General features: G+C 37.7%; 1 protein-coding gene across 6 annotated transcripts in view; it reads left to right on the plus strand.

Moving 5' to 3' along the window:
* Positions 1 to 22,860, plus strand: part of LOC126259423 (galectin-4-like) — a 136,032-nt gene that overhangs the window by 107,141 nt on the left and 6,031 nt on the right. For 3 of the 6 annotated variants that reach the window (XM_049956210.1, XM_049956212.1, XM_049956211.1), the window contains exons 6-7: positions 2,944 to 3,039; positions 9,027 to 9,107. The exons of 1 other annotated variant lie outside the window; for it this stretch is intronic. In XM_049956210.1, coding sequence (XP_049812167.1) covers positions 2,944 to 3,039; positions 9,027 to 9,107 — 177 coding nt within the window. The remainder of the gene's footprint in view (positions 1 to 2,943; positions 3,040 to 9,026; positions 9,108 to 22,860) is intronic. 2 more of the 6 variants (XM_049956213.1, XM_049956214.1) reach the window with 2 other exon arrangements.

Genomic DNA, 22,860 nt, shown 5'->3' on the forward strand with positions numbered 1-22,860 from the left:
TGAAACCGGTAAAGGCAAGACAAGCAGGACAGTATACATTTCTACAATCCTTGCATCCCAGCATTTTTTTCTCTCTAATCTTGCTACAGTTTTCCTTTCTGCAAAAGAATCTGTTAACTCATCAAAGTTCATCCAATATTTTGCTACATGAAAAATGAAAATGTCGTTGTCTAATACTGAAAAAACTGTTAATATGAATAGTACCCAGAGTGGTGTGGTTTCTTGGTTTGATAATGTTTATTTTGTCACTATCTGTTAGATAAAGTGAAATAGGCCTTTATAATATTGAGAAATTGTAACACATGCCAAATAAGCGAGACCGTTTTGGTACAAATGATCATTTTTATGTACCTCATTTATATAAACAACATGACAGAATATAATTCACGAAGTACCAATATCAGTTGCCTATTAGGCCTGCTACAAACTAAGTGTTTTATGTTAGAAAATAGTTCCATATTTCATTCATAAGCTCCAGTTTCTTAAGCATGAGATTGAGAAGTAGTAGTAGTAGTAGTAGTAGTAGTAGTACTACAAAATTTTTATATAAATTTGGAATCTTCATATTCTTCCATAAAATTTGTATATTGTCCCTGTCCCTTTTCCTTCCTTGTTCTAACAAAGAATCTTGTCGTCACTAATTCTGTGACTCTTCCTACTATTATCAAAATATATTGTCTGGTGTACTTCACTTACTGTTCCAGAATCACTGGTCCAGTTATTCTGCATTTATTCTCTGATTAGGAGTTGTTATGTGCTCGTACAATGCGTTTTCCATGCTATTGCTAGAATACAGGTAAGCGGCTGCTAACTGAGGACTGTAAGACAGTAGTGTAGTGATCTGGTAAAAATTTTTAGTCAAAATTTTATTTTCTTGGATACACAGAGAAGATAATATGTAATCTTATTCCTGTCAGTCATTTATTTCAACTCTGATAGTCTGAATCTATGGATTTCACTAATATTTATAACAATCCCTATCATTCGCACGCTGAATCAACCACATAAAAAAACAGCAATTGGTACTCGTGTGTTCGGGTTTATTCGGCTCAGCTCATATAGCGCCCATCCGCTTTTGTCTGTGGGAAACTTATGATTCATGGGTTGCGTTTCGAAATCATATGAATAATCAATAGACCAGTGTGTGCTGGATGCTAGGCGCTTTGTGGAACAAGGTTTTTTCTTGAAGAATATGAATTTGGCACACCTTGAAATTACTGCCCAAGGCAGACAACCCTTCACCCCAGATCCAGGCCTGCTACAGTGTGAGTGATAGTTTGCATATGTGTGGTTTTCTACGTAATTTAGGAGGGACAGTACCAGGTAACCTCATAAAGATGACTACAGTGCAGAAGACGCAGAACAACACACATGCAAACAGCATACAAAATACTTACATAAATATTTGTTCTTGACAACAGGAAAAAATTCTTGAAATGTGTCGTGCTAAGCATGAAAAAATGCATAACTGGGTGCAGTGTTTCTTTATTTAAATAATCAGTGACGGCTGCAGTCTTTCCAACAACACTGATAATGTATGAAATTAAGCCAAACATTTCTACTTCCCAGACAGTTACCAGTTCCAGTTACACCAGCAGTTTTTATCAGATACTAAATCTTTATCAGATAATAAACAAGTGCCTGGCAAGGATTTTTATACGTATTATAGCCTATAAATATATCATACAGAAAGTTCAAAAATGCAAAGGAGGCTCCTATATGTAACTTTTCCCACTTAAAATTTTTTTTCCCACATTTTACATTTTCCCGCATTTTACACCATTTTTTTAAAGTCTGTTGAGAAGTGTAAAAGTGGATTTCATTGTATTTCAATTTCATTATCATATAATTTCATTATCATATAATCATATCATATAATCTGGCAATAAAGTTGTGTTGATGCAGATGGTGGTTTGCAATGCAATATTTAAAGTACTTGACAGCTGTAGACTATTGCTTCAAGAAAAGTATATTGCCGATTTGGCAGAAAAGTAAGTTATGCCCATGTTCCAACACCTGTAACTCAAAAACGGCTACTCCAACTGAAAAATGTCATGCATGAAAGTTACAGAACATCAATTTCTGCATAAAAAGGGCTCCTAAATTTTAAATTACTCAACTGTTTCAAAGATACAAATAAAATTGTGAAAGTATTCTTAGCACTAAAGAAGAATGTGGTTATGTCGAGTTCTGTAAAAATTTGTAATTTCTAACTTTCTTCCTTAATAAAGGAGATAGTGATGAACTTCAGCTATTCCTTCATCAGACTCTTATCTACATGGATGACCAGTATTACATTTTTGAAATTTTTTGGGTCAATAATACAGAGTTTCTAAAAAAAATACCCCTCATGTAAAATTCTGTAAATGATGTTTGTTGAGTTTTGTTTAAATTACTACCTTCAGTCATTACTTACACCACTGATATTGTCCTTAATGTAACCACACAGATTAAAAAAACTTTGAACTTACGCAGTTTGGGAATGTTAACAACCACTTCTTTATTATATACTTCTTTTCAACCTGTATTTGCAGACAACAAAATCCATTCTTGTATAGTTTGACTAGTTTTGGAACTGATGGGTGCAGTTGATCTTTACTTGGTTTTACAAAGCAAATTTCTTAATTCAGCTTGATCCACTTTCATTTTCTGAGCTATCTAAGATGAACTGCTTAACACTATTAGCCCTAAGGAACACTGTGTGCGTGCGTGCCTATGTGCGTGCGCTGGGGGGGGGGGGGGGGGGTTGCTTTATATACTGTAAATGATGCAGTATTAATGAGAATCTGATAGGAACTTGGTGGCCTTGGTTGTACTTGGGTTACAAAAAATTATTGTACTCTCTATGTTGTATTAACATTTTTGATTACTGTAGGAGTACTTATTCTTGTAAAGATTTTTGTGAGAAAAACTTTGCTTTATCTTTTTAATGATTTCTTGCAGCCTCAAACACTTGGATACAATCAATACCCAGCACATAAAAGTTCAGGGGGGCTGTTAGATAAAGCAAAGTATGCTATTGCAGGAACACTTGGAACTGTGAGTATCACTTCATTTCTTCCCTTCACTTGCCTGTTAAGGAACTAAATTTCTACAATGTTCTTTATATGATGCCAAAGGAGCATGGTAGACAATAACACCATAGGCACACACTAATCAGAAGTTACTTCTAATGTGGGTTTAGTGTGGTATGTTGTTGCATTCCAATGTTTCCTCACCACAAATCATAACCATATTAATTGATTGAGAATGCCTGTAGGTTGTGTAGCTGCGTTGTAGTTCCCATCTCAGTTTAATTCATCTTAAATGAACACTGAAAATTTCAGGTGTCTTATGTCTTATACATTAACAAAATTGTTAGTTGTCATATAGACACTGTAAAATATTGATTTTTACTTATCATTGGTGCACCTATACAAGTTGTTTTCAGCATGTCATTTGCAACTGAGAATAGTAAAATATCTTTGTTTGTACTCTGCAGGGTAACTCGCATTTACAGTATTGTTCATAGTCCTTTCTTCATCCAAAATTTAATATGGAATGTTAACTTTGTACAGTGTCTACTTGTTTTTTCCCATTGCTTAATAAACGTCCAGCTAAGTAATCAAGCCTACCTGAAGATTCTTGAGCTCACTGGTGGCAGAGGTTTTTTACTCAATTTACTCATTACACCTTAGGAATGATATTAGTTTTCTATCTGTGCTTTATCCATAACCTCATCATTCTGTGGTTAACAGGGCCCGCCACTAGCAAAACATAGTTGTTTACTGTAATATGTTTCATCCCAATTGTGACATCCTAAGTGGAAGTTAATTTATGAGAGCAAACCATAAAGTTTCTGCCACTATTTTTTAGCCGAATTATGGCTGTAAATATGAAGTCAGCGGTGAAACTTTTTGGGCCCACCTGGCCTTATATGCCAGTAGCTCTGTGGCCTGGAGCTGCTGTCAGTCGTTGAAAATGGCAGTTGTGTTGCCCACAGCATATGAGCAACAAAGTGTGAATTTCTTTCTATTGAGCAAGAGTGTGAATGCCCATTGAAATCCACAGGGCAATGCAGCCCAGTTATATTCCATATACACAGAATTTCTGTCATTTATATTTCAGAGGAAATAAATAAGAGACGTTAATGCACCAAAGAAGTACTTTCAAGATACTCATCTGAATTACAAAATTCCAAGGTCCCACATTCAAAAAAGGGAAGGGGGCAATTCATGCTACTTCCTGCAACTCTCTTGCATAATGACAATGACCTATAAACTAGAGAGATTCAGGCCCATACAGGACAGAGAAGTACCAACAGTCTCTTTCTGCTTTCAATCTATGTACAGAATAGGATTGGGAAATAGACTGATACACTGTGTACTCTCTGCCACACACCACACAGTTGGTGTGCAGAGTACAGATGCAGATAAATATGATTCCTTATTTACCTTTAAAAGATCTGAAGCACAGTCAGTTATACTACTAAAAGATATTGTATTATTCATAGTCATTTATTGCCTAAATATTCCTCTTATTTCCTCCCCCTGTACCTAATATCTCCTAGTAATTAGGCACCAGAAAGGGCATCCTGCCACAGAAATCAGAGTGAAAGTTAAAATGAGCAAACCTTGCATCATTTGTGAATGCCAAAGAAAAATAAATAGTACACATTTTAGAAGTAAGAATCAATGCAAGGAGATTTTGGTACCTAGCTGCTTATTTGATTGGACCCATGCTTTTATGAAGGTGGTATGTTTCCACTTAGGTTGTATTTATTTAAACCTGTTTGTAATTAAGAACAGCTTTAAATAAGTTCAGTCTAAGTGAGCAAAAGTGGTCTTCAGTTAATAAATTACGGCTTCTTTTCTCAGTGCAGCATGTATAGATTGCTTTTTGTGGCGTGTAGTTCACTGTGATGAGCTTGTGCACTGTGTTGTTGTTGTTGTTGTTGTTGTTTGTGTGTGTGTGTGTGTGTGTGTGTGTGTGTGTGTGTGTGTTGTGTCATGGAAGTGCAAGCACACTGCCAACACCTCTCAGTTGCACCAATAGGGCAGCTAAACTGGGTGAGCTCTGACAACAGTCTGACAGATGGATAACCATCCACTCAGTCACAATCCCCATACTCCATAAGACGCTGCGGGGAGTTCTAGGATTTAAGCCAAGATGCTGGTGCACAGTCGACTGACTGGGAATTTTCTACAACAACCTATCCCTCCACCCCCTCCCCCACAGGCTAGATATTAGAAATGAAAATTCCTTCTGCCACTGATATCGTAACTGGTTACATCAACCTCAAGCATTAACTGCACCTCACTTGCAGACATCTGTGGGTTTGACATAATTGCACCTTTTAATTTCCACTATGTAGCATGGATACTGGCAAAATGTTAATCAGGTAGTCAAATTCGAATTCAGATTGATCCACATCTTGGACGTGAACCATCTACAACTGTTGTTATCAGCACATATTCATCACTAATAGATGCAAGTAAAATACCTCTCGGTCCAGAACACTGTTTGCTTACACCACAGTGCACTCATTTCACAGGTTGTTGCAAATGTTACCCTACATACACACAACGATGAGCCAAAACGTTATGACAACTGCCCACTATGAGATTGAATGCTTCCAGGTGGCGTTGCGAGCATGTAATGTGGTGAGGAATGTTTATAAGTGGAGCAAAGATGAATGGTGAATTATTCTAAGAATAATATGAACCACAAGTGGAGAAATCCACTGACGTTTAGAGACTGTGACAAAGGACGAATTGCTGTAGTCCAGGGCCTGGGAACAAACAACTCAAAAGCAGCAAGGCTGATTGGCTGTTCACATTCTACTGTCGTGAACATATATGGAAAGTGGTTGAGAGATGGTTAAATTGTGAGAATGTGACAAAGTGGTTGACGTCCACACTTTATCACTGAAAATTTAGGTCAGAGGATTGCAGACTCTGTAAAGTAGGATAGGTGGTACATCTGATGATAGAGCACAATGTTGGTGTCGGCACAAGTGTTTCAGAGCACACCATTCAGCACAAACTGTTGAACAGAGGGTTTCATAGCAGACCTCCCCTACGTGTTCCCACGTTGACCCGACAGCACAGACGATTATGATTGCAGTGGGCACAGGATCGTCGAGATTGGACCATGGGTCAGTGGAAATGTGTCACATGGTTGGATAATTTTTTTTTTTTTTAATCAGGTAGATCACGGGTGGCCAGCAATAGGTTTTAATCCAGCCAACAGAAGAAACTGATGGGCGAGAGAGTGAGCTGCTCATTTTGTACTCCACCTGGGACACATTTTCAGCTATTTCAGCCAACTTCTGCATAATATGTATGCCAAATTCAAACAATTTAGACTGGTAAACTTTTTAAAATGAACAAAGAAATGTTGACTTAATTTATGTAGTGTTGCGGAAAAAAACATGCCTATGTGTTCAGTCATCAGAAGTATTTTTTGACAGACATTTAAAAAATGTTTACTAATAGTGTTTCTGAATGTTAACACACTAAATTTCAAAAACTCGAAGGACCTGCCTGTGGCCTATAATCCCAAAGTTATTCATAATTGCTTGTCGACTAGGATTGCCATCTCACTGCTGTATTTTGTTTTTCTGTTCTTTCTCATATTAACATTAGTAAATAATGCTCCTCCACTGTGGGTGTAATAGAACAGTGCAACTGTTGGAATTGAAGGTAATTTGTATTGAATTAGCTATGACCAGTAGCTTTTATAGGTGCCTATTTTTCAGTGGTGACATTTTAAGATGCGTGGCATTCCCTCATAAGACGTTTACATTTATTTACATGTTGTGAACATTGTTTCTTTAGTAACAGAATTGCAGAATTTTGTAACAAAAGTTTTTAAGACAGCTTTTGCAAAACGTCATACATATCAAAACAATGTTCGTGACATCTTCAGATGTGTACATTTATTTATGTGTTTTCTTATGTACTGTGTTTTACAAAAGCTGTCTTAAAAACTTTTGTTACAACATTCTGCAATTCTTTTAGTAAAGAAACAATGTTCACAACATGTAAATAAATGTAAACATCTTGACAGGGAGTGCCAGGCATCATAAAATGTCACCATGGAAAAATAGACACCTATAAAAGCAACTAGTTACACCTAATTCATTACAGATTACCTTCAGTTTCAACAGTTTCACTGTTCTATTACATCCACAGTGGAGAAATATTATTTACTAATTCTAATGTGAGAAAGAACAGAAAAACAAAATATAGCAGTGAGATGGCAATCCCAGTCAAAAAGCAATTACATAAAATGAATGTACTCCCCAAAATGTGTGTTATGAGGTATAATTTGTTAGTGTGTTATGTCAGGGAAGGTGTGCTATTCATATTGGTGGGTTACCCCATAAGCATTGTCATGGACACTACAGTTTTGACTGTATGTACTAGGAGTGCTGCTGTCAGTCACATGATGAGGCAGCCTGCTAGCTTAAGTAAGTATGTGAATCAGGTCTGGAAGTCACCAAAGCTTGCCCATGTTTCAGGTAAATGGTCATGTCTGTATTCGATAAAATCCAGGGCAATGGCTGTTTGAAATGTGCACTGCATCTTGGTATGGGCAAGTAAATGCCATGGAGGACATTCACCTGAGCTTCCGTGGGACCTGTGGTAGTAATAAAAGATACCATTACAACTGTGGACTATATGAACATAATTGCAGACCACCTGTATCCCTTCACACTTGATGTCTCCCTGATGGTGACAACTACCTCAGCAGGATAAGTGTATATGTCACAACTGGAATTGTGCTACATTGATTTGAGGAGCAAGGTAGTGAGCTCACATTGATGTGGTGGCCAATAAATTCACCTGGTCACAATCTGATGTAACATCACATTTGGGAAGCTATAGGGCACCAGCTCCATGCCAATGAACCACCGACCCATAATTTACTGGATTTGTATGACCTTTGCATAGATGTATGGTGCCGAATACTTCCAGACATACCAAGAACTTGTTGAAGCCATGCTGCACAAGATCGCAGCTGTGTTGCCTTCCAGAGATACACCAATACATTATTAAGCAGATGATCATAGTGTTTTGGCTCATCATTGTATCCTGCAACCAGCATGCTTACGTTATCTCATGCTATGTAAATACATATTCACTGCCACAATTAGTCACGGTCCCAAGACCATGTGAACAGTAATTAATTATCCTGAATATGAAAATATAAACTTAAACACCCTAGTTGTAGTTACACACAAGATAATTATTCATAATATTGCACATCACCTCATGATAATATTTACATGAAATTTACATACAGACAAACATATAAAACTGCCACAGCAGGAGTAGTGTTGTAAGTTCACAAGTTGTGTGAGACACTGGTGGAACAGGAGTAGTTGCTGCAGGCTAGTAATACTTCTGAAAACATATTTAGGTGTGCGTGTAACTGTTTTATTTTATAGCTGTTCCGCCAGTTTGCTTCAAACACTTACAGGTGTACAACAACACTCTAGTTGTGTAAGATTTCAGTTTGTTTGTATATATATTTCACTTAAAAATCATGACATTGTTATACAACATTACTGATACTTATGTCCATAGCTGCTGCTACTATCTTTTTGTAAGATACTTATTTATAACTCTATATTCAGGATAATTAAATGCTGCTCTCAGGAGTCATCTAAACCCAAAAACATTTGTGACAATAAATATGTTTGTACATGGTTAAAACTGTTATTTAATCAAAATAATCCATCTTTCCAGAATTTATGTACCCTGAAAATTCATTATGAAGCATTCTGCATGCTATGTTAGCAATTGTTTGTATCCATGACAAGACAGAGCAAACAGACCAGTGTTTAACCTAAGAATTGCTTTGCAAGAAGTTGATGTATTAGTATTTATTTACTATAGAGTGTGAAGATGCTATATTTGGGTGATTTGAATGTAAATTAATGAAAGCTTGCATATAATAAGACAGAGAAGAATCAATGTCAGTACTCACGTGATTTGTCTCTGTTGTACAGTAATACAAACTGGAAACAAATATTTTAGGGTGGTGGACATGGGCCAGGCACAGGCTCATTGTTGGGTGCCGGCCTGGCAGGAGCAGCTCTTACAGGACACCTAAGTCCGGTAGGTAGAGATTGTGCTCTAGTGGCATCAACAAGGATTCCATTAGGCACCATGCATGCCACTTTCATAATTTGCCCAAAAACATTTCTGTGTGAGTTTGCATCCCTAATAGATGTAAATGTCCATGTACTAACATTCTCATCTTAAAAAGAAAAAAGCTTCAAGTGGGATCAAGTGAACAGTGAGGTAGGTCAACAAAACCATGATTTTTTTCTTGAACCGTATTACTGCTCTTAGCCCATATTCCCATGCCAGCCACCTCATTGCATTAAGCCATTTAGTTCATTTCCTGTTATCAATAAAACAAATAACTTTTATTTAAAATAACAGCTTAGAAAGTTCAGAGCCCACATTGTTGAATAAGATACACAGTTCCCTTCAGTCTCGTACTTACCGGTGGAAATCTATGTAATGATTTATTACGTGTCTAGCTTTTGCGTGAATGGTGTTTTTATTTTTTTAAAAAAAAACACTAATTACAGTTAGACACACAAAAATTCTGAGTGTACATCTTTATGCCACAGCCACTCCCAACCCACTGTAATGTAGGTCCTTGGTGTAAGACCTACCCATTGCACCAATCCAGCACATGTTTATCCCACTCTGACAGAGACAGGGTCATCTGTGGAAGCATTCCTGTCATACACCTTATCTCATGTACCTTCTGCAAAACTTTTTATGTGGACATTACCACTAAGCAGTTGTCCACCCAAACGAATGGTCACCGCCAAACTGTGGTCGAGAGCTGATTTCACCACCAAGTGGCAGAACATGCTGCCAAACACAATATGCTCAACTTCAATGGCTGCTTCACAACCTTGTGCCATAGGGAACCCCCCCCCCCCCCAATACCTGTTTCTCTGATTTACCCAGATAGGAATCATCCTTACACATTATACACTTAACTCTGATCCTGAAATCCTCCTGGCATCAATCTCTGCTATCCCTGATCCACAACCACTCCTACTTGTCCCCATGCCCTCACCTCACCTCATCAATCTACATGCACACAGTTGTCTCCGCAGTCCTCCTGCACTCTGTTCTTTTACCTCTCCATCCTAACTCAAGCAGACACTTTGTGTACATCACTCAACTTCCTTTGTGTGCAGCAGTGTGAGCTCACTGGTATAACATCATGCCTCATTCCCTCATTGTCTCTCCCTCCCTCCCCCTCCCCACCTCCTTGCTCCTCCCACCTACTCTACCTGACACAACCCCTCAAACCAATCAAGCTGCATCTCTGGCACACTGTAATTGTATGTGTCATGTCTGGCACTGTGTGTGTGTGTGTGTGTGTGTTATTTTGTTAGCTGTGAAGAAGCACATTGTCCAGAAAATGGCAACATCATAAATCTTAAGTGCCTATCGATCACTCAACTCTGCAACTATACGGTATGTATTTACATTTGCATCTTCCATTATTTGTATTCCACACAAGACTTATCATATTAAAACGTTGGTTTACCAGAGGTAGGTACCATAATTACACAAAAGAAAAGAAAAAGCACATTTTTGGATCCAAAGGTAATGTTTGAAGTATTTTATTCTCCAGCAAACTGTTTCAATGCTTAGAGGTTGCAAATGGCGGTGTTCACTATCCAGAATCCAATCAGCTTTAGAAATGTGTCATGACTGCTGCATCATAAAAGCACACGCATCTGTGAGTAGTACTGCATGAACATTGAAAAAATTACTTGTGGCCCTGTACAGACCAGAAGATAGAAGTTCTGCATTTCTGGTTGGTTTTGTTGGCAATTTTGCACTGAGAAATAAGTTATGCTGCCAGGTGAAAACAGTTAAAGAAAGTAGGCGTTCTGTTATTGGAAATATAGAAATTGGTACATATGTATTAAAATCTATGCATTGGATTTTTTGATAGTTTACAGTATTATTACGGAACTCCAGAGAGAAAAATCTAACTTGTTAATATCCTTACTTGAAGTACTTGAGCATAAAATATTTTTTGTGTTCATCCTTACCATTACTTTCCTTGAAAACCACTGTACTTGAATTTAATTGACTATAGTTTCAATGAAACTGCAAATGCTCCATTTAATTTTTCAGTCCAATTTCCTCCAGTGTATTATCATTTCTACCTCGGGGAGACCTAGTTGTTCCTGGAGCTTATCAATACAATAATCCATATGGGTGTCAGCAGTTTTTCTTGCTGTGATATCATTTTCCCTTCATTTACTTAAGGAGATCATGGCTGCTCAGCTGTTACATGGCTGTATGTGTGCACATCTACCTGATTTCCTGTGCAGGAAATGTCTAGCCATTGCACTTGCCCTATTTGATGCTGTCTGCATTATACGAGGGTACCTGGCTGTAGTCGAAGCTGTGCAGTCCGTGAATATCCAAGTGAGAACACTGCAAGACATGCCGGAAACAGTCCTACATTGCCACTGCGCAGGGTCCTCAAACATCAGTTTTCAAAAGCTGACATTTTATCTTTGTTTATAGGAGTAATATATACTGGATGTCACAGACAATTATGCTAACATATGCAAGAGACATTACTCTTGTTTTTTCCTTTTTTGATTCCTTCCCTTCCAGAGATTTTGTTGATCTGAATTGTACAACACATCCTGCTGGTGTAATGTGTTATACAGCGATGCTTCCTCTTTCCACTGCAAGGAGCTAACAATTTCGAATCCAGGACAACTCCAATATGACCCATCATTGTTCAACAAGGGGTTACACAAATACATGTATACTCATACTAGGTTTATTTTGAAAACATAAACATGGTTACCTTACTACAGATAACTGAAGAGACAGTAAAAATGACAGTACACAGAAAATAAAATCAGATAAAGACCTCCCTTAGTCAGATAAAGATGGCACTTTGTCCTCTTCACTGGCGTGGTCCACAGAGCCTGCTGTTTTTACACCAACCTCGTTGTAACCAACTGCTGTACAGCTGCTTCAGATGGTCTTTAAATGGCTTACCAACCACCACGTCTATCACTTGTAGTTGTGAAGTTGTGCCTCCTGGAATGGCAACAATATCTGTTTAATTCCAGGATCTCTGTCTTTACTGCTGGTGTCAGATGTCCATTGAAAGCATCAAGGATCAACATCCTACCATTCTTTAGAAGATCGTCTGGCCTCCTGCTTCAGACTGTATGGCGCCAATCTATAACCAACTTATTAGTCACCCATCATTTTCTGTTAAACCAGGTGGTTGCATTTCCTTTGGCATAGGTTTTGTGATGTAGGATGACACAGGGTCACAGCTTTCTTCCATCAGCAAGCACACATACATGACGGTGGTTCACGATTTCTCATTGCTCATTGTGTGAACCAAAGTGCTTGTGGGTCTTTCTCTTCAACTGTTGTATGGGATGGCATGTTGAAGTAAACAGAGGTCTCATCAATGTTTCTGATTTTTGCCTAAGAGGTAAGCATGTTCCTTCCTCAGTCATATAATGTGTCACTGATACTTGACCAGTTTTTCCACCTACAGTGCGGAGATACACTGAGCAAGGGATGACAGATGTCCCAGCAGAAGTACATTGTGTTGCATCATCCTTGTACACCACCCAGAACTGGCTTTAAATTGGGCGCTGTGTTCCGTGCCAGTTCACATGCATTATTTCATATGGCATCATGGGAAACTGGTGTTCCTTCTTTACCTTTCTCATGCACAAATTCTTCTATTTCCAATTCATTTCAAAACATCCACTCTGTGGGCCACTGAAAGCTTTCGTTGTTGACTTCGCATTTTTCAGATGTCCTTTGTCCTTTTGCCACCTCTGAATATTGCCTTATGTGACTCCATACTTGCCTGAAGCCATACAATTGTTTGTTGCTTCTGCATGCCAAACAACCACAATTTTGCAATTTCCGTCATAGTAATGCCTGCATCATGTTGAAAACATTGATGTTGAACTACATCGTTCCACACCATGATCCATGACACGCTTTACTGTACAGTTGGAAAGTGAGATCTCCTAAGTCAAATAACAACTGGAAAGAAAAAAAAGGCTGCAACAAACACCACCTGCTGTCATACAACAATGCCTAAACCACATTTGTAGGTTCAAGATTAAAGAGGTTGGTGTAGCAAAGAGAAGAGTTACAGCTTAATGGAAGCTCCAGGTTCTATTTGGCAAAGAAAAGAGAAACTCCACATCATGTGCCATGGATGCAAGACAACCTCCTCCTTCCTTGGCATGAAATTTCAGGAAAAAACCTCATCGTGGATTTGGAGGTATACAGTATTTCATTTACTGGTAATTCAAAGCAGCAGACAATTATGATTTCACTTGAGAACAGTTATTAAATACTCATGAACTGTATGGTATGTTACTGAAAATATTGCTCATTTCATGCAGCTTTAGCGACAACCACATACCACAGTAGTACATTAATCATTCCACACTGAAAAGTTGACCCTCAGCACATGGCACAAATAATTATATCAAAAACATGTCCAACCCAACCTATTTCACACACGTGTCTTTATTGAATGCAACTCCCTGACCATGATGCCAAGTAACAACAATTAGTACTTCAGAATGCATTGTCAGCAGGCAAATGCTGGACTCGACTAAACCAGGAATAGTTGCGGTAACGTAATATTTAATTTGTGTTGAAGAAAATCAATAAGTTTATGGCAAATGTCACAAAATATAATCAATATAGTGATGTGGAAGGATATAGAATCCCCATAATTGCAATGTGTTCTTGGTTTGTAGGTGTTGCAATTCTTTAGTGAGAGCAAGCTTTATGGACTTGTGTTGAAGAAAATCAATAAGTTTATGGCAAATGTCACAAAATATAATCAATATAGTGATGTGGAAGGATATAGAATCCCCATAATTGCAATGTGTTCTTGGTTTGTAGGTGTTGCAATTCTTTAGTGAGAGCAAGCTTTATGGACTTGTGCTGTCAGTACAGCATTTCTTTGTGAGGGACAATTATAGCTCAGATATGAGGTTAAAGGTAAAAGGGAGTAAATTTCCTGTTGACCTTGTGGACTGTGAAGGTGTTTTCCTCTTTTTCTCAAGAAACTCGTCAAGAAAAGGAAGCAACCTGTCTTTTCAAACTCCATTGTAAATTTTACATTAATGTGGATTGACGTGTTTCTGTTCTTGTGCTAGAAAAGGAAATCATTAAGGTGTAACAAATGTAAACATATCTTCTATCTTTCATGACAGAAAAGCCTCATTGATGATTATGTCTTGAAGATTTGGGTTGGAACATCCCTCATTCTTCGTCAGCTGCTGGGCTAAATTTGTAACATGCAATAGTCAAACTAATTTATCAAACATTGAAAAACAGCAGTACCTCATGAAAGATAGTGTGGTCATCATGTGTCATCCTCTGAAAGTGACCATGACCAGTCCAAAATAGTCATTATTTTCAACCATCTTTTTGCCTTTTGCTGGCCAGCACTTACCTTCTTCCTTCATTCTTTATGCAGCAATTGCCTTTGGTCTGCTTTTCCTTGTGTTCCATCTGTTTTCTTATAGAATCCTAAATTCTTACTGTTCAACCAGCTCAGTTCAACCTTTTCTATTATAGCTGTGTGATGATCTTATTGTGATTTTACAACTCCCACAATTCTTCAGTTTTCCTTCTCCTCAATTCTATGCTATCACCTGTGATTGCAAGCCCAGAAATTTTTTGTTGGCCCTTTCCTTTCAGAAGTGTTAATAGTTGTTCCTCATATTTTTTCCTAAATGTCAAAGCTTCATGTTCATACACTGACGTGCCAAAGGAACTGATATATTCAAATACAGAGATATGTAAACCAGCAGCATACGGCACTGCAGTCGGCGACACCTGTATAAGACAACAAGTGTCTGGCATAGTTGTTAGATTGGTTACTGCTGCTACAGTGGCAGGTTGTCAAAATATAAGTGAGTTTGAACACTGTGTTATAGTCGGCACATGAGTGATGGGGCACACCATTACTGAGGTAGCAGTAAAACTCTCCGACATCGCTGTGGCCGGAAAAAGATCCTGCAAGAACAGGACCAACAATGACTGTAGAGAATTGTTCAATGTGACAGAAGTGCAACCCTTCCACAGATTGCAAATTGCTGTAGATTTCAATGCTGGGCCATCAACAAGTGTCAACGTGTGAACCATTCAACGAAACACCATGGGTATGGGCTTTCGGAGCCGAAGACCAACCATGACCCTTGATGACTGCACGACACAAAGCTTTACACCTTGCCTGGGCTTGGACTGTTTGGTGAAATTGGACTGATGGTGACTGGAAACATGTTTACTGGTTGTACGAGTCTCGTTTCAAGTTGTATCAGACGGATGGACATATACAAGTATGGAGACAACCTCATGAATTCATTGACTCTGCATGTCAACATGGGACTGTTCAAGCTGGTGGAGGCTCTGTAATGGTGTGGTGCATGGAATTGGAGTGATATGGAACCCTTGAGACACCTACACACATATCTAACAGACACATACATAAGTATCATGTCTGATCAACTGCATCCGTTCATGTCCATTGAGCATTCCAACGGACTTGGGCAATTCCAGCAGGGCAACACAACACCCCACACATCCAGAATTGCTATGCAGTGGCTCCAGGAACAATCTTCTGAGTTTAAACACTTCCGCTGGCCACCAAACTCCCCAGATATGAACATTATTGAGCATATCTGAGATGCCTTGCAACATGCTGTTCAGAAGAGATATCTACCCCCTCATACTCTTAACGGATTTATGGACAGCCCTGCAAGATTAATGGTGTCAGTTCCCTGCAGCACTACTTCAGACATTAGTCGAGCCCATGCCAAGTCGTGCTGCGGGACTTCTGCATGCTTGCAGGAGTCCTACACACAGGTGTACTAGTTTCTTTGGCTCTTCAGTGTGTAACAGCAAGATTGACATTTTAGGTCTGTGGAAACCAGATGGCAAAGGCATGAAGATTTCAACAGTGATTTAAAGAGAATAATCTACAGTAGAGGAGAAGTACCAGGCAGGAATGGGGTAGCAATCATTCTGGCAAAAAGTGGATGGTAATGCTATGAACATCTGTCATGTAAATGATACATTACTAATAATCATATTTTCAGCTAAACCCACCAACCATTTTTCTGCTTTTGCATAGGATGAATATGAGATTGGAAAAAAAAGAAAAAAAAAGTGAAAACGTAGAAGACTTAATAAAAATAAAATAAAAGGGCAATATAATCATAAAGAGGGATTTCAACACTGTAGTAGGGAGTTATCTTGAAAGGACAGCAAGTAGATTTGGATAAGGATTCTCCAGTAACAGAGAAGAGTGTATACTTAGGTTTTGTGAGGATCATGACATGGCAACAACAAACACAATCTCTCAAGTGCATAAAAGGAGGTGGCACATACGCAAAGCTCAGAGTGATAACAGAAAGTACCAACCTGATTTCATATTAGTGAACAGTTAGTATAGAAACTTAATAAACTCTATCTGAAACAGTAAGCTCAATGCAACAAGATGCATATTGAAAAAATTCAAGAACCACCAATAAGAAGGGATATACTAAAAGATCAAACATATAGTACATTAGAATAATGAAAGAAGGTGGTGGTAGCTGCTGCTGTCACTGCTGCAGGGCACAACCGATGATAATTGCGTGGCGGTGTCAGAATTTATCATGCCAGGAGCAGGCAATACACGTGTGCGGGAAGATGCTCACAGTTGGAGGAAATCGGCGCCCCTGGCTGCAGAAAGGCCATCCACGCTTGCGCTATTGGCAATCACTGTGCTACCGGATGTTCCTGCAGTTAAAGTCTGAACTAAATCTCAGTTGTGCATTGCGTCACTTGATAAATTGGAAGTTCTTGTTTTCCCTGTTTTTGATTTAATGGCAGCCAGTGCTGGATTCCAGGCGGTGCTTAGTTGAAAACCTGCATTCCTGTTGATAAGATTGTCCACCATATGGATATGTATGGCCTTCTTAACAACACAGTCCCAGAAAGATGACGCTAGGGATAAAATTTCCATATGTTCATAAAGCTTACGATGTCCTGTGTCCAGGCAATGCTCTGCTACCGCTGATTTATCAGGTTGCCCCTGGTGTGTATGACTGTGTTCGATGCAACGTTCTTGCACAGTTCAGCATGTCTGTCCAATATAAGATTTTCCACATTGGCATGGGATTTTTTTATACATGCTATGTTTCCTAAGGCCAAGGTCGTCTTTGACCGAGCACAATAAATTCCTCAATTTTGCTGGTGGCCAGAAAACACACTTGATGTCATGCTTTTTGAGGATTGTTTCTATTCTCGAAGACATGCCGCCAAAACAGGACAAGAACGCTGTATCTCCATTTACATCCCTGCTTCAAAGCAGGTGTACTTATCAAAATTATAAAGTCATGTTGTGTATCTCCTCAGATGATATTGTAGAGAACATGATGATACTCATTCACAAAAAAGGGGGGAATACAGCAGACTGTTTCAATTGCAGAACAATAAACGTAATTTCACATGCATAAAAAATAGAATAAAATGCAAAATTTTAGTTTTACACAAAAAATAGCATCCCAAGAGCTTACTAGATAGAAAGTTGAAATTAAATTGAGATAATTACATATATGTTTTTGACCCATAAAAGCAATTTGACTTTTCAAGACCATGAAAGAAACGCACCTATGCAGGAACAGTATAAAACATACAAAAACCAAAGTTCAATGATACATATTAATGATGAACAATCTAAAGCCAACATCAGAAAATGGGTAAGAAAAGGCTGTTCATTATTGTAGTATTCATTTTTAAACTTTTCTTGGAAAAAACTATGAGGATCTCCAGGGGATAACATCTCTGAAGTTAAAGTGAATAGTGTTCCCATACACTGCATAAGATTTGCTGATATGATATTGCCTTAATAGCTAACAATAAGAGACACATACAGATGATGCCTTCTAAGTTTTCAGAAATTATGAAAAGTTTGAACTTAAAAGTAAAACTGTGCAGTAATCCAATGAAGATTTTTCATCTGACATCAAAATGGAAAGTAACAAAATAGAAAAAAGTTGATGATTGTTATTTATGCACCTTAATCACAGTGGAGAAATGCACTATGGGAATCACAAAAAATTGCATCAGCTGAGCATGCTTTCATTGAAAGATGACAAATAGTTTAGTACAGAAAGAAAAAGGAAAAGAAAGGGTTTGTCAGGACATCAATTTGAAGTGAGCTCCTGTATGGCTGTGAAAGTGAGACGTTGTTGAAAATGGGCAGAGAGAAAATTTTAGCAACAGGGCACAGCATTTAGATGATGATGTCTGAAATAATACTGCCATTATATTTAAGTTGATGCTGAGCAATTGTTTTCCTTCGAATTTTTCACAAGTTCTGAAGTGTTCTGTTAGCAGCTGCTAAATGTGCGTCTCTCTTTATATCTATTCTAATGTCTGTATTAAATAAACTATGCAAATATTTGAACCAGTCAACCTTCTTCGATGTGCACTGATGCATAAAATTATTAATAAAAAGGCAAATCTAAATGTTAGTGATGGAGTTGATAAGCTGTCTAAAGGAATGTTGTTGTTGGTGTGGTCTAAAGTCTAAAAACTGATTTGACACAGTGTTCCACACTAGGCTACTTTGAACAAGCCTTTTCATGTTCACATAAATATTGCAGCCAACTTTCTCTTGAACAGGTTTACTACTTTAGTCAAGCCTTGTTCTCCCTCTATAATTTTTATCCAACACAGTTCACTCTATTATCATATTGACAATCCCTTTACTTAGTTAAGTTGTGCTGTCAGTATATTGTCTTTCAAATCCGATTCAGTCCTTCCTCATTAGTTATCCTATGTTCCCAACTAATTTTTTCATTTTTTGGTAGCACCACATTTTACAAGCTTACCTGAACCATTAATCAACCGTACATACCTTCAGACCAGACTTTCTGACATTTAAATTTATATTCGATGTCAACAAATTTCTGTATTTCAGAAATGGTTTTCTTGCTATTGCCAGTCTGCATTTTGCATCCTCTCTACTTCAGTCGTTGTTGTTGTTGTGGTAGTGGTCTTCAGTCCTGAGACTGGTTTGATGCAGCTCTCCATGCTACTCTATCCTGTGTAGTAATCCAATCAAGATTTTTCATCTGACTTCAGTCATCATCAGTTATTTTCCTGTACAGAGAGCAAAACTAATTTATTCTTTCTGTTGTCTTATTTCCAGATATAATTCCCTCGGCTCTGCCTGATTTAATTTGACGGTATTCCATAACACTTGTTGAGGGTCATATATTATCCAATCCGTTCAGCTGCTCTTCCGAGACCTTTGTCATCTCTTATCCACAAAGTTTTCATTTGTACAAACTGAATAACACTGGGCCTAGGTTGCAACCTTACCACAATCTGTTATCAAATACTGCCTCCTTTTTATGTCCAGTTCTTACAATTGCAGTCTGTACAAGTTGTAGATAACCTTTTGCTCCCTGAGTTTTATGCCTGACACATTCAGAATTCTGAAACATGTATTCCAGTCAACAATTTCAGAAGCGCTCTGCAAATGCTGTAAACTTAGGTTTACCTTTCTTGAACCTATCTTCTTAGATAAGTCATAGAGTCAGTATGATTGCCTCAGTCTTCCTACATTTCTCTAGAACTCAAACCAATCTTCGTCAAGGCTGCCTTCTGAGAGGTTTTCTACACTTTCTTGAATAATTTGTGTGAAGATGTTGCAATCACGATTTTTTAAGCTAATGTTTCAGTAATATTTACATCTGTGAGGACTTATCTTCCTGAAGTCTTGAGGATATTGTGCTTGTCTCATATATCTTGCATACTAGGTGGATAGTTTTGTTATGTATGGTTGATCCTCCAAGGGATCTCAATAATTCTTAGGAAACATACTCCTCAAGTGACCTTGTTTTGACTTCAGTCTTTCGGTGCTCTGTCATTTTCTTCTCACAATATCATATTTCCCATCTCAACATCATCTATTTTGCTCTTCCTCTTCCATAATACTTTCTTGAAGCTGTTTCCATTGTATAGCCATTCTGTATATTTCTTCCAACTTTCAACCTTTTCTTAGTTGTTCAATATTGGCTTGATACCAGAGCTCTTTTATTCACACAGCTGCTTTGCTGTTTCTGAAGATTTCTATAGTTTTCCTGTAAGTGAAGTGCTTATGCAGCTTCGCATTTCTCTTCTAGCCATTCCTGCTTTATCATTTTGCACTTTCTGTCAGTCTCATTTTTTGATGTCTTTACCACTTGTCTCCTTCTCGATTTGATGTCTTGTTAAATTTTCTCCTTCCATCAATTACATTCAGTATTTCTTGTGTCATGCTAGGATTTCTATTGGGCTTTGTCTTTTTGCATATTTATGCTCTGCTGCCAGATTATTTCACGTCTCAAAGCTATCCATTCGCCTTCTGTTGATTCCTTTCTCTTGTTTGTCAATCAGTCTTTCCCTAATGCTCCCTTTGAAACTCTTGACGCCCTCTCGTTCTTTTAATTTATCCTGGGCCCATTTCCTTAATTTCATAACATTTTGAAATGTCTTCATTTTTAATCTGTAGCACGTAACTGAAAACCTATGATGAGAGTCCACAGGAAGTGTTTTGCAGTTTCAAATCTGATTTTGAAATCTCTGTGTTACCAAATGAAATTTATTTGAAACTTCCAGTGGCTCTTCCACATATACAGCCTTCTTATATAATTCTTAAACCAATGATTGAATAGTGCACTGTATAAAATTGTACTGGGTGGCTTCCCCTTTCATTTCTTTCCCCCAGTCCATGTTGTCGTACTACTCTACCTTCTCTTCCTTTGGCTACTATAAAATTCCTCTCCCCAATCACAATTAAATTTTCATCTTCCTCAGCTACTGAATAATTTCTTTTATCTCATCGTACATTCTTTTAATTCCATCATCTGCAAATCTAGTAGTCACACAAAGTTGTATGAGTGTTATTGGGGTTGTATCTGTATCTTTCTTGGCTGCGATAAAGTGATCACTATGTTTATCATAATAGCTTCATAACAGCTTACCTACATTCCTTCTTTCTTATTTATTACTAGACTTGTTCCTGTACTTTTTTCTGACCATCAAGGGCACCCATACAGTGGTTTGTGGGGGGAGGAGGTGGAGGCTGTGGAGTATTTTTAATGTTTTGAAAGACAAATGGCGACTTGTGAGTAGTCATAAAAAAAGTTCCAGCTCAAACCCTTTAAAAAGCTGCATAATACTGACTTTGAAATCATTTTCTTGAAAGAAAAACATCTGAATACACACTATATTTTTTTCCTTTCCCAGAGAGCTAGGGCAGGGCTGCGGACCACCCTTGTCCTCGGGAACGGGTGCCCTTGCTGACCATAGGTTCGTGTTCTTTCTGCCTAAAGGAATAATTCATTAAGTGTCATTCTCTTTATTAGAAGTCTTGTTCAGGCACACACATAGCTTGGTTGTGTGAATTAAAAATATGTGATAAGCTGTTCTTGAAACTATAGGTAAAAGTAAAAGCAAATTTTTGATGCCCTTAAACAGAAATACTTTACATACAAAGCGTCTAACTGGCATATAGACTGAAACTGATAATTGGCAGATAGACTGAAACTGATAATCTACAGATTTTTCTGTCAGAAGGGAGAAATAATATAGTCCTCTGCCTAAAATAACATTGGCTTGCAAAAGTCTGTACTGACATCCTTAAAAACACTAGAGAAGTTTAGTTTAGCAAGTAACGTTTGTAGAAGTAACAGAACTTCTTTAATGTATAAGGTAAAAGGCTATATCAATTTTCAGAATGGTGATGGCATATTTCAGTTTCTGTATAGAGGGAAAAATATTTTAATAATTTCCATTTATTACATGACAGTGCAACAAGAGAAAGGAAAAGTATTACGCAAGACAACATAACCTCAGATTGACAATGAGTGCTGCAGATGAAGGATTGGCATATTGCTTATCTCATAGCGAAATGTGTACACAGTATTACTGTGTTTAAAATTTAATTATATTTCAGATATTTTATGTAAAGTTAATTTATATTGATTGTAATTAAGCATTGATAACAATTAAAAATGGTAAATGTAGTCAGAACACACACATTATGTTTATCTGCTGCTTATAAAATTGTAACACCCAATAATCTCAGTGGAAATTGGTCAGCTGGAGTCCACAGGCAAAGAATTTTATAATCCCCCCCCTTCACTTACTTTTTAATCTTATTGAATATCTCCCCCCCCCCCTCCCCCCTCCCCCCACCCCCCTCCCCCAGGGAGGAAACTGTTAATTCTGGGAGCTAGGGTGTGTGTCATTTTTACTTTCAAGTGTGTGTTACTGACAGTACTACATATTTCGAATCCTAGAGGTAAGTACTGAACAGCAGTTCTGTCTTAACTAAAGTATTTATATTTAGACATTTGAGTCTCTTAGAGGAACTAACAAAATAATTCTGAGCTGTTATGCATAAAGGTGAACTGTTCATAAATGTAAATACACAGAATAGTTAAAATATTTATTTCCATAAATAGTGGTCAGCAAGAATCACTAGGTGTAATATTATACATATTTTAATAATAGTTTTTATGTATTAATGATATTATATTTGCACTGCTTGTATTTCCCCAAAATATAATTCCGTATCTTACATCACAGTTGAAGTAGCTGTGATAAACAGTTTTTCTTGTGTCTCTGTCATGTATGTAGGACAGTATTGATGTTAAAACTGTGAATTGATAAATTTGTCTTTAAATTTGATTGCCATGATAATTATTTTTATTTGGAATGTTTAATTTAAGCCTATTTATATGAAAAAACACTT

This window comes from Schistocerca nitens, chromosome 5, assembly GCF_023898315.1.
Source record: "Schistocerca nitens isolate TAMUIC-IGC-003100 chromosome 5, iqSchNite1.1, whole genome shotgun sequence".
Taxonomy (NCBI): domain Eukaryota; kingdom Metazoa; phylum Arthropoda; class Insecta; order Orthoptera; family Acrididae; genus Schistocerca; species Schistocerca nitens.